The 13,446-nt window shown below is 38.6% G+C and overlaps 1 protein-coding gene across 1 annotated transcript; it reads left to right on the top strand.

Annotated features, from left to right (window-relative positions):
* Window positions 1–647: 647 nt before the first annotated feature.
* MMP2 (matrix metallopeptidase 2) lies at window positions 648–13,170 on the top strand (the record flags this gene model as incomplete). Its single annotated transcript, NM_001303205.1, is given in 6 exon segments — window positions 648–874; window positions 2,839–2,987; window positions 5,091–5,219; window positions 6,682–6,848; window positions 6,850–6,855; window positions 12,999–13,170. Coding segments are annotated over 6 exon segments (850 nt in total), but the record flags the coding sequence as incomplete, so codon positions are not given.
* Between the last annotated feature and the right edge of the window lie 276 nt (window positions 13,171–13,446).

Here is a 13,446-nt window from a genome sequence, read left to right as displayed (position 1 = left end):
TTTTCCCCCCACGCATCCAGTGGAGTTTTTAAGTATGCACATACTGCTCAGATACAGTGTTCAGCCAACTGAGATATACCAAAGACTCTTCCTCAGGTCTTTGCAATGGTTGACTCAAAACAAACACATATGACATTCAGAGAGCTGTTTGTGGTATGAATTTTGAAATTTGGAAATTTAAAAAAAAAATCATTGTGGAATGATTTTTGTGTGTGTGGTTGCTTTGATACCTTAACTTGACAAGTTTCTCAATAATCCACAGAGTCTTCCAGGAAAAAAGTTCATGCAATCTAAGACTGTAAGCAGATTTACACATCATAAAGAAACCAAAAGAGATAAACTCATTTTCACTTTGTAGCTCAACATTAAAGCTCTTTGCTCTACTTAATAATAAAGAAATTCCACAAGCGAAGGTGATGGCTAATAGTGGAAATTATTGCTTAATTAGTAATGTTGTGTGATCAAGGATGGTTTGTGTCAATTGAGGAGATTCTGCTGGTCTCCGAGCTACTAACAATTGTAATTTTGAAAAGAAAACTTGCAAATTTCAGATGGAAAGCTAACATGAAATTACAGTACTTATTTGTAATGACTATTTATCTCTTATGAATTTTAAAGTCTTTGTTCTGTGCTTTATTATTCCCAAGCAATACCTGAATAAATATTATGGATGCCCGAAAGACAACTGCAACTTATTTGTACTGAAAGATACTTTGAAGAAAATGCAGAAGTTTTTTGGGCTGCCTGAAACAGGAGATTTGGATCAAAACACAATTGAGACAATGAAGAAACCTCGCTGTGGTAACCCAGATGTGGCCAATTACAACTTCTTTCCAAGAAAGCCAAAATGGGAAAAAAACCATATAACATACAGGTACTGTCTGTGTTTTGCTCATACATAACCTGAACACTTTTAAGGATGAACCAAACAAAGCACTTCAAAGTGGAGAAGGTGCTCAGTGGGTTACACAGTATTTCTTGAATTACAGTCTCATATTTGGATGACTACTTTATACAAACATTTAAACAAACATCAGAAAATTTCCATTAAAAAGTTTCAGGAATAATTATCTAAAGCTCAGCTTTAGGGTTTTGGTTGGGCCCAAAGAGATTTTGGTTTTGTTCTTTCTCTGCTGCAAGCATCCTATGGGATCTGGAGACCAAAGGAGTACGTTACTTGTCCATCTCCTTGATGGAGACCAAAGGACTTATTGACTGCAGAAGACAGGTAGGAAGACAGAGCCCTCTGCAGTCAGCAGTCATAAAAACATTGCTCATCAAATAAATTATAAAAATAAAACAAATAAGCAAGTTTATTATTTATCAGCTTATAATCTCCAACAATCAGGAACCCAATGAAATAAAATTCAGCTTCAGTAGCCAGTCAGTGAGGAAAAAATTGTAGGTAATAAAGTAGGCAAACTACTAAATAAGGTGTGGGATGAGCATCTATCCACTTAAACAGATGATCTATCAACATAAGAAACATGAAAACTTAAAAATATATTAAATAATATGTCAATTTGTGTACTGCTTCTAAAAGTTTATGAACACTTATTTATGACTGTAGAACTTTCTAATGGCTAAGATGCAATCAAGTTACCACAGTTTGGTAAAGCACCACACTTTCCTGTGCTTCCATACCTTGGACAGTAGCAAATGCAAGAGATTCCAGCCCTCATGAAAGAAGGCTGCAGTATCATACAGTTGTTTGGGCATTTAAGCTGCTTCAGAGTTACCCTATGGTCGTCACAGACCAAGCACATACATACAACCAGCAGCTACTGTCAGGAGAAATCATTTAAAGCAAGACTGTTTCAATAGGTTTGACGTATTTTCATTTTTCACTTGTACTTTACAGAGTCATGCACCAACGTAGTTAAATTCAATAATAAAAACATTCCTGTGGATCAGATGGTCTGGGACAAAATATTTAGAGCAGCAAGAAAAAACAGCAGATTTGTCTTAAGTGCTTGACTCGGTCTGCTGCTCCCTTACTAGTTACAGTTGTACATATTACTCATTTTATGACTGTCTAATGAATGCTGGAGAAATGTGTGGCAGTGCACAAAGCCCTGTATTGCTGATATGCTTCCTCTGACAATATTATCCCTAGGCATAGAGTCGTTTCACCTGTTACACACAGCAGCAAAAAAAAAAAAAAAAGTTTTCTTTATGAAGAAGTTAGATGGCTGTAATACAAGGCACCGACAAATTCAATTAGAATATACAAACAAGAAAACCAACCACATTCAAGGTCTAGGGCTTTATCCTACCAACACACTGCTGAAGATTTAGCAATCAGTTGGCATAAAACAATATATAGCTAAAAAAGTGAGAGAGAAGGGCTGCTTTTTTTCTTGTTATTAAAGAGCAAAACAATCCAGTCTTGAGTTTTAGTGAGCTCTTTATCTGGCAAATCTTACAAAACAGGGATGCACTGGCATGTTCAGGTCTAAAGTGACAGCGTGACTTGCAAGCTTGTTAAGTAGTTTACAAGAACACAAATCTCAAATGTAATAGACAGAAAGAATGTAAGGTGTTGTCTTGACAGCAAACCAGCGCTGATGCAAAACTGAATATCTTATGCAAGGCCCACCACCATGCAAGTCTTACAGCCTCTGACTATAGAGTTAATGTTGCTGTGTCAATTCCAAAGAAAAACTGAGAAGTAACTACCACCTCTGAATGCACTTGGATCAGCATAAAGTCTGTACCTCATGTGGAGCAGCATTACTTCTTTAACCGGTTTCAAAGTCTTTTCAGCATTTTGATCAGTAAGCAACATATACTGGGAGGGAAGGTGTGTGTTTCTTAATTCTTCTTTTTATGTCTAAGGATTATAGGCTATACCCCGGATTTGGATCCTGAGACAGTAGATGATGCCTTTGCCCGAGCCTTTAAAGTTTGGAGTGATGTCACACCACTGAGATTTAACCGAATAAACGATGGAGAAGCAGACATTATGATTAATTTTGGCCGATGGGGTATATTTTCTATTTTTACATATGTTTTTGGTTTTGTTCCTTTCATTAATCCTTCATGTTGGAATGACTTACCCTCAATATGGAGGCTCATGAGCCTTTCTGGCAAATCTTGTCCTGGCTTGCACTTGGCTCGTACTGACTACAATCTAATTTCACTAAGTTTTTTTCCTAAAATATATATATGTTAGAGAGAAAAATATTAGAGAGAAAAATATTTATAACATATCCTTATTCTATATTTATCTTTGCAAAAGAGGATTATTAGGTGTAACATTTTATTTTTAAATTTACAAACCAGAAATAGAAATGGGAAATATTGATACAATTTTCAGATGCAAAATGGCTTCTCACAACAGAAGAGTACGTACTGCCATCATCATCTCTATTTACACCTTCGTGCTTGTTTTTCCAATGGTAGTGGTAGAGGTCCTAACATATGAGGAGGCCTTAAAAATGGATTTGAGATTTTCAATTTATCTCCGTAACTGGTCTCTGTTCCTTAGCATGGCAGACTAGAGGCTTTCAACACATTCTTTGGTCTTGAAGAATTTCTAAGTATGGCTCTTAAACTGAATCCTGGTTTTAGTCCTTTTGATGATAAGCTTGATTCATTTCAGCTACGCATGCCTTCTCAATTAATTTTGGTTTTCTCTAAGAGAACACGATTTTCAGTGTATACCTGGGGCATTTCAATTTCTTACAGTCACAGAATTTTTAATACCAATGAAGACGTTTCTGAAGCCAGTCACCTGGGAGGTAGACTTTGGAAGTGAAGCAAACAGTTTAAAGAATAACTGAGCTCTTTGTAAAAGCCTCCATTTCAAGTTGGTTTTCTTTGCTTTAGCTACTGATGAGTTGACTTCAAAAGCTTCAGAGATTCTGCACAGAACCCAAAACTTCAGATCCTCATCCAGGCTGGCTTGGTTCACAGGACAAGCCTTACAAAAGCACAAGTGTTCCTGCTGATTTTAATACTTGCAGATTACACTCAGTTCAGAAATAGGGGGAGAATTTTTCCCACAGTTACTCATTCTCATCACATTATTGCCTACAAATTCACAGACTTGGGATATCCACAAAGTTGTTCATTTTTCAGTTTCTCTTAAGCAAAGAACAGGAGTAAAGCTTCTAAATTCACATCAAACTCTTGCTCCCTGAACAACTGACACACTAGTCTACTGAAATGAATGAACTGAACTAGTATTAAGAGGCTGACAGCACCATGAAATCAGTGCAACAGAGCAGAGATTCAAGCCTGTGTATTGAGGGTTTCTGTTAAATGGAAAGACATCAGACTGAAAAGCTTGAAATGATGCAACTGGAGATGCTGGCAGCCAGCTTTGCTGCACAGGTCAGTGTGGTGGGAAAGCTATGAATACCAGGGTTATGCCCTTGCCAGCCTGCCTTACCCACACACAGTGTACTTCCAAGAAAAGCCTACAGTGCAATAACAGGAGAGTTACTTAAAGTGCTGTTGCCTGTGAGCAGCCTGCATCTCAGAGTGGTTGATGTGGAGAAGGGACAGGCTCATTCACAGGACTCCAGGCGTTGAATAGGAGCTAGCTTTCCAGAGATTCTCTACTGAGAAGCACTCAGATGATTTGCGTTCCCCAGTTATGCAAAGAAAAGAACACAGCAATCTGATGTGTAACAGACAAAAGAAACCTGCAAAAAAGAAAACCCACCTTAACTTTCAAATCTGTGTTTTGGACTGATGCAAACTCTCTGAAAAAATACCTCTCATTTGCAATGTTTATTTTACAGCTCCTGCTAGTCTCCATTGAGAAATAACAGCACATGTGTTGTTGCACATCCAGTGTACAACATTTCACTGCTCTTCACAGTCTGATTCTCTTTCACAACACTTTTGTTATATAAAATAACATGCTGTCACAACTGCAAAACTGTCACTTGAAGTTCTTTGCAAGAATTGGCTTTCTCTTCTCCATTTCAGTCTTGCCAGCCCAGCCCATACCACTCACTAGAATATCTGTTGCTGTCTTGGATGAGAAAGTGCATATAATCATCATCATTTATGTATCCATTTTGACAACTGAGGTCATTAGAAACTGCTTTTTTTTTTTTGTCTGATTTCTCCTGCAGAACATGGTGATGGCTATCCGTTTGATGGCAAAGATGGTCTCCTGGCTCACGCCTTTGCACCGGGGCCAGGAATTGGAGGAGACTCCCATTTTGATGATGATGAACTGTGGACTCTTGGAGAAGGGCAAGGTACCAAACTTTTTAATGTTTCGGAACATATGTCTGCTAACTGCTTCAGGATGTTGCCTCAAGAACTGCACTAAATGTTTTCATTGACACGTCAAAAAGTTTTAGGAGAAAATATTACTACAGATGAAAATAAGTTCATACAATTTAAATTGTTCTCAACAAAATGTTTATGTAATTCCTAAATGTTTTGTAGGATTTCCATTCCTGTTCCTCTACCATTACCCCTTGAAAAATGGAACTAATAGACCTGATGCCTCAAAGCCTTGCTGAAGGGTGGAAAAGTACAAAGCCATGACTGATTTCAAATGCTTCAGTTCTCAGCTGCCCAAGATGCAATATTGCTATTAAGAGGCAGAATGCTGGGAACTTTTCTACTGGTATTCTCTTTTAACAGGACCTAGGCTATGATTCCAGTCTTTAAAAATTGAATCAACCACCTGAGTACTCATGGTATCTGTCAAAAACAAATGAAAAATAAACCCCTCACACATAGTGGGTTAAGAACAACTTCAAGAATCTTTAGTAGGCAGTAATCTTTATAAGGAAGTAACCAAAGAGACTGTTGTGTTCCACACTAGTACTGCTTGGTCTCACTTGTCTGAGGTCACACATTTTATCTGCTTAAGCTTCACCACAATCATATATTACTAACTATAATTCTTTCACTGTAGAATAAATTGGAAAGCTAGGAATAAGAATACAAACTCACGTTAGCTTTTCATTTCAAAATGTAGTTTTCTCAGCTGTCCTCCCACTCAAAGGAAATAATTGAACTTCAATACAAACTAGCCCAAATCCTTCACTTTGGCTTTATCTCTAGCACAAGCGCTGATGGGTAGCTGTAAGTAACTGGTAAGCTTCTCTGCCTCAGAGCAACAACAGTGAACAGGAAGAAACTGTTTTCCATATGTGTAGATATCCTACACAAGCATCCAATTAGTCACTGCCATTAAAAGAAATACTACAGCTATGCCAGTTGTTTGTACAGAACAGAGCACCAGTACCATTACCACCAAATCACTCAGTGCAGCAGCAGATCTCATTCAAGTCAAATTGCAAATACCAAAGTCATTTATGAGGCATGAGGTATGCTGGATCTCATGCTCAACATGAACGTGCTGCCTAGAAACTTTCAAAATATACTGAATATTTTAGACCACATTACCAAAGAAACTCAATTATTAAACATATTAACAGCATGTATATAAGTCCGCATTGCCAGAGTAACAACACCACATTTATTTTTCTGGGCTGATTTTAAGGACTGTTCATTCTAACACTTCACCATGAGTAATATCTATGTAATTCTTTCAAAATTACCAGTTATTACTTCAGCTATGATCACCTTGCCAATAGAGAGACCAACAACATATAGAATTTCAAAGCAGAAATCCACAATACATTTACACCAATATCCTCCAGTCAGTGACTCATTTCAGCATTGCATCTGTTCTCTTCGCAGTGGTTAGAGTAAAGTATGGAAATGCAGATGGTGAATACTGCAAATTTCCCTTCTGGTTCAATGGTAAGGAATACAACAGTTGCACAGATGCAGGACGTAATGATGGATTCCTCTGGTGTTCCACAACTCAAGACTTTGATGCAGATGGAAAATATGGCTTTTGTCCCCATGAGTGTAAGTAGAAAATCATTTCTAGTGTTCTTCTTCCTCCTAGTTTGTTCCCTTACTTGACTGATCTATCCATTCCCCTTTTACTTTTTCCCCCATTTCCCTTCTGGTAGATTCAGATTTACTCATCTTTAGTATCTCCGCTGTAATTAAGCAGAATCAATTGGTGTAGAGTATGTAATTGATAATGACCCAGCCCAATTCCTTTTTCTAAACAAGAAAATACTGAAAATGTGCCTGAAGCAATGAAGATGTATGAATGACTCCATTCATACATCAAAGATACAAAGGTTCAATTTCACAATCCAGGAACAAACCACATTTTAGCATAAGGATAAGGTCAAATTCAGGAGTGCACTAAAGGACAGAAATTTCTCCCTAAATTGCAGGCCATTCCACTGACAATTGTACTATCTCTTTCAAGAGCAGCAACTGCTGAAGTCTAGCAGTTAGAGATGAAATCCATTAAGGCAAATTTCTAACCTCACATATCAATTTACTCATTTTAGCAACTGGTAGCTCAAGTCAGCCCAGTCTGGAAGCCCTTTTCATGCACCATTACATTACCATCACAAGTCATCCTATAATTGCCATGTTACTGCTTTTCAAAATAAAAACAATTGAATTTCAAGTGGTTATCAGTGCTGGTAAGAAGTGATTTCTATATTAGTACATCACAAATTACTAGCCAAAATAGCATGCACAGTTGTAAAGTTTAGATTTTTATTTTAATGTATGCGTTAGGACTGTTAATTAACGAAGAAGTTGCAATTGCTCATCTTATATATAGGATCAACACTATTTCAGAGATCATCACTGTGTCATCATCTAGGCAAAAATGTTAGTGGGCCTAGGACAGCTAGGATCATACTTAATTTCTAGCTTGTTAGAGAATCCTTGCCAGTACAAGTAATTCATTTCATGTTTGGACTTCTAGGATACAATCATTAACAGGACAATTTGTATTGTGCTGGCATGCTGCTATTACTTTTTCTACAATACACAAAGCATGATTATGATTTTAAAAAGAAATTATAAACCAACTTGTTCCCCAGTAAATACTGGGAATATATTCATGTTCTTGGAATTCTTGATTAATCTACTAGATACAAGGTTTCAGATAATTCATTACTGTACAAGTGTTAATTTGATCTCCTGTATATCACACAGCATGGAAACTTCAGAGAAGCATTACATATAACTGGCTGTAACCTTGATAAATCAATGCCAAAAAGAAAAGAATATAGAAAATAAGGAGCTTTTAAACCACTAGATTTGTTCCAGTACTGCAGTTTCCCATATTTATTTTTGATCTTTGTACATAACAAATTGCTCTCAACTTTTGGGAGCAAGCAGTGTTTCATCATTCCTATTACCTGACATCTGAGCAATGAGCACACAGCACCACTATAACTGCTGCTGCTATGACAGAGCAAATAACGCCAGTTATGAAAGAGAACAAAACAGAAAGTAACGGAACTTTTGCTGAACTCGTGATAATCTTGCTTGGAACAACAGCACTAAGTTTATTTTCAAGACTGTACACTTTCCAAAAGAAGATAATGTTTCTGTATAAGCAAGCTAACAGCTGTCAGAGAAAATCTGTTGCAGAACGTAAACAGTCTTCTAGCATTTATGCACGTACAATCAATAGGTGCACAACTGTACATTCAGTAGCTGTACAGAGGTTTGGTTTAGTAAGATTATGGTGGTGGAAAAACAACCAAAACAAATGGAAACGCTCACCAGTGTTGTAGGCCTGCAGTAAACTCCACAAGGAGCAACCTCCAGAAGAGATCCTTCCTCAGTGGCAGTCAGCTCTTAAATGGGTCTAGGAGAGGTGCAGCCAGGCTCCACCGCTTCCAGTAGCACAGGTGAATTGCCTTCAGCTGTCCTCCTGCAGCTGACTCATGGCTTGCTTCAGGTGGTCAATCAGAGGTTCAGGCCGTGATCAACAGATCCCATACAGTACGTTAAAAAAAAAGTATGCTTTTCTTTCCAAAAACCTAACTGCCCATTCTATACCATATCTAGAGCTGGGATCTACCGTGGTGATGACTATTTATTTGGGCATAGCAGATGAAGAAGGAAGAGCATGAACTTTTACCAGATTTCATTTAATGAAAGGAGATACTACAATTACAATTAGCTACATTCCTTTCAGAACTAGCCTCTTCAGCCTAACATTTACTTCAGTAAATGGCATGTGCACACATGCACAGAACTGCACAATCATTCTTTCCTCAAACTTTGCCTTCTCTTTTACTCATTCTCTCCCCACCCTTCCTCAAATCTCTCCTTCCAGCTGGAAAAGAGCAGAATTGGGTTTATTTTTTAAGATAGCTGAAATGCTCAGAGACTGTATGAATTAGGCCTATATTACAGGAGGCTGGACAAACAGACATCTGCATGCCATGACTGATACCTTTGTAAAATGCTGAAACCATACAAGACAGAAAATGTGAGCAGTGAAGCACTCTCAGTAGGAGTTGGTTCTGGAATTTGGTCTTCCTGGAAATGCTTGTATCAAGGTTTCTGAAACGGAACAGAACGATTTCAGCCTTTTGTTTCTGATGTAATTGTTTTGCAAGATCCTTGAACAGTTCTGCACAGATGTTTCTTATTAAATTCAGAGCAGCATTGTTCACTCATTATTCCAAGACTCCATTTGCTAAACCCTGCTAATAAATTCAGATAGGGAAGGATTTACATCATACAGCCTGTATTGGAGGCAACATTCCTAGTTGTCAGTGTTCGTTTCTGTCTTTTAATTCACCAAAGTTAGTTTCAATTCACTTCAATACGCCACGGTGGCTCATTTGGAAACATTTTCTTAAAGCTGTGGTACTGCACTAGGCCTTTCTAAAGTTCATCTCAGATCTGTACCCTCATTTTGTAGGCTGACTCAGAAATCTTTTTTTAAAGAAAAATGGGAAAGCAGAAAGTTGTTTATGTGCTACACAAATTTTATACAGCTGTGTAAAACCTCTCCTTTGCCATAAGGAATCAAGCGATGTTGAACCACTCTCCCTACCAAAGTCCACTTACACTACAGGGAGTTAAGGTTCCAATCTTGGCCCTCCAATACCTAACATTACTGCTATCTGTCTTAATCCAGAGCTTTCCACATCAGTGAAAGACACATAAGCTAACCAGCTGGTCACACGTAACAGTTTATTTAACCCAGTGGGGTTCTCTCTGCTATGCCATCTTTCATACTGAGATCTTGATTCAGGTTGTGTCAGTCCAACTTAGAAAGCTGGACAATGTCCTGAATAGTAGAAACAGAATAAAAACGGGTTTCCTCTACAAGTCCCACAGGCCAGATACCTCTCCTTGCACCAGTCACCACCAATCTTGTAGGCTGTCACTGCAGCTTGACTCACAGGTTAGTTACATCCAGCCTAAATCAGCTGTTGCAATTGTAGAACTTCACAAATTTTTAAACTGTTGAATTTACTGTGAAGCAGAACAAGAGACAGGCCCTTTTAAGATCTTACAATCCACCAAGCTCCTTGTTTGTTTGTTTTGGGGAAATAGTCCCTTTAATTTTCATTTACATCAAAGCAAAGACTTTTCTAGTAATTGTTGGGGATGGAGGGAAGGAATCCTTGAAAACTTAAACCTCTGATATTACCATCACATGATGTTACGTCAAACAAAATGAAAAACTGTTTTTTGACTGTGACTCAGAAGGACTCCATGAAAAGCTGTACAAGACTGATTTTCCTTATGTTTTCTGCAACTAAGCCATGTTTTAACCTTTTCTTTTTTCTTTTTTTTTTAATTAAAAAAAGCTATTAAAATAGAATTTGCCAGATCTAGATTTGGAAGCAGCCCATGTGGTAAATGAGTCATCTCAAAAACTTAGCTTAATTTTGCTTTCCAAATCTATCTTCTAAAAAATGAAAAGATTTTCTCCAATCAGCACAGACACAGTCCTAGTAAATATGTTTCCTATTTTACTGCAGAATATTAAAAAATACAAACATTTGCAGCTTGCTCTTTTGGGGAGGCACAGTGTGTGTTACCATTACATCAATGAGCAGCTTTTGCTCAGAGACAGGAACTCTGTAGCTGCCTCCATGTCAAAGATGCAGAAGGACCTAGAGAAAAGCTTGGCCAGATCTGAAGTTCAGAACACCCTCCCACGTGAGCCAGGCCTGCAAGATCCAAGTCCTCTCTGTACTGGGGCAGGAACTCACATCAGTAATGTAGTGGTTATATCTTTGATTCTGTGGCCAATTGCTGATTTAAGCGGAAAAGCAAAATGAATCATTTGTGTCACAATATCTCATCGTCAGAGCCCTTCTCTGCTGCCCTTTGGACAGAAAAAAAGTCTTGGCTTATTATTTATTCCTACTCTAAAAGGTAAAGCTTGCTCATAAACATTGTCTCTTCCCAGCTGTGTATCAGACTAAGCAAAGACACAAATCCTCAAAACCTACACAAAGACACTGGGGCTACAAGAGCTATTTGGTCATCAGAAATGATAGCAGCAAAGTTATAAACAACTTGGTAAGCCTTCCTGCATAATATTTGGATTTTAGCTTTGGATTTATAGCGGGGGAGGAGGAGAAAGATGTCCTCCTCGTGATCTTAAAAAGGCTAAATCATGCATTCTTTACACTGGGAATTCACAAAGTTCATAGAATCATAGAATAGCTTGGGTTGAAAGAGACCTCAAGGATCATCAAGCTCCAACCCCCCTGCCACCAACCTCAATATCTGATACCAGACCAGGCTGTCCAGGACCCCATCCAACCTGGCCTTGAACACCTCCAGGGATAGGGCATCCACAGCCTCTCTGTGCAGTAGTTCCAGCACCTCACCACTCTCATAGTAAAGAACTTCCCCTAATAGCCAATCTAAATCTTCCCTTCTTCAACTTAAAACCATTTCCCCTTGTCTTGCTATTATCTACCCTTGTAAAGAGTTGACTCCCCTCCTATTTGTAGGCTCCCTTTAGCTACTGGAAGGATGCAGTGAGTTCACCCAGCAGCATTCTCTTCTTCAGGCTGAACAAGCCCAACTCCCCAGTCTGTTTTCATAGTTTCATTCTGACATGCTGTGCTTAAATCTCAAGGAGAAATAGTATGTGGCAGCTTGAGGATGTTTCTGTCTCAGTTCGGTGCAAGTCTGGCCTAGCCTTTTGCCCTGAGGTTTCCTCCCACCAGCACAGGGCACTCACATGGACAGTCGTACCACTGAGGATTCCTGCCCATAGAGTGGCCCAGAGAAAAGACAGGCAGATTCAAATCTTTTGAATGCTCTGAGCCATCTGTATTTTCATGCAATTCAGCTTGGATGCGATTCCAGAAATTTTACTCCAATCCTAAAACAGGTCCCAGGGCTCTTGACTCAGTTTAACCTACTCCATCTATGTGAGAGACTTGCAGTTCTCACAGATGAGCCATGGGGACTTGTTTGTGTATGTGCACAGACAACAATGAGTCCCTAGAAGATCAGCTTGGGAGCACTAACAAAGCAAAAGGCAGGAGGATCTCCCAGCGTTCAGCTTTGTTAGAGGAATCTTGCTTGTCTAGGGAGTGCTTGAGCACAGCTGTGTGGATGCTTGGAAATGAGAAGCAAAGCCTAAGGGAAATGCCTCCAGGATATAACATCTAACTAACTCTACCACAAGCTAGCATCTTAAAGAAGTATGAAACTTAAAGAGCTATTAGGAAAACTGTCCAAGGCTCTGTACAAAGCTGACTATCCTAGCTAACATTTTTGATGAAAGGTAAACTAATCAGCAAAGCACTAAGGAACAGGAATGATTTTATCAGAATGGCTTTCAGAAACACTGATTAAAGAAGATATATTAAACATTTTATGTAATGGGACAGGCTACAGAGGATTCGTACAATCCACACCGCATTCCATCAGCTTAGTAGAGTTTTCTTCCTTCCCAGTTAATTTGTAGTTATTCCTTTCTGTTCTTCATTTCCCCTCTAGTGATACTGTACCACATCCATCTCTCTTATCAAAGTATTTTTGGTGTAAAATAGAGGCTTTAAGTGAACACTGCACACAATGTGTACCTAATCACTGTCAAGACCTCAAACATCACCACTGGCACATTATGATTTCTCATGGATTCTGAGCGTTGTGTTTTAATATTTTCCTCTTCTGGTTTCCCAACAGCACTTTTTACAATGGGTGGCAATGGTGACGGACAGCCATGCAAGTTTCCCTTTAAATTTCAAGGCCAGTCCTATGACCAGTGTACAACAGAAGGCAGGACAGATGGATACCGATGGTGTGGAACCACCGAAGACTATGACAGAGATAAGAAATATGGATTCTGCCCAGAAACTGGTATGAGGAACACTGTTTGCATAACAGTATAATTTGTCATTGTTTTAAGTAACAAAAATACTTTTTACACCTGTACCAGAGTGTATAGAAGTCAGTGAGCCAGGTACAACTTCAGTATTGGTGGCTGTGAGCAATCTGTGTAAAATATACTGAATGTGGCATGCAGTACTACACTAGATCTACCCAAAATACGCAAAAGTCATCGAACCGTAGGAATAAATGTCTACCACTGCATGATAATTATGAGTAGATTACAACTTGTTAATGGCCCTGAAA

This window comes from Meleagris gallopavo, chromosome 13 (assembly GCF_000146605.3).
Source record: "Meleagris gallopavo isolate NT-WF06-2002-E0010 breed Aviagen turkey brand Nicholas breeding stock chromosome 13, Turkey_5.1, whole genome shotgun sequence".
In the NCBI taxonomy this organism is placed as follows: Eukaryota; Metazoa; Chordata; class Aves; order Galliformes; family Phasianidae; genus Meleagris; species Meleagris gallopavo.
The sequence above is the reverse complement of the archived record's forward strand: the minus strand, read 5'-3'. Positions and strand labels throughout refer to the sequence as shown.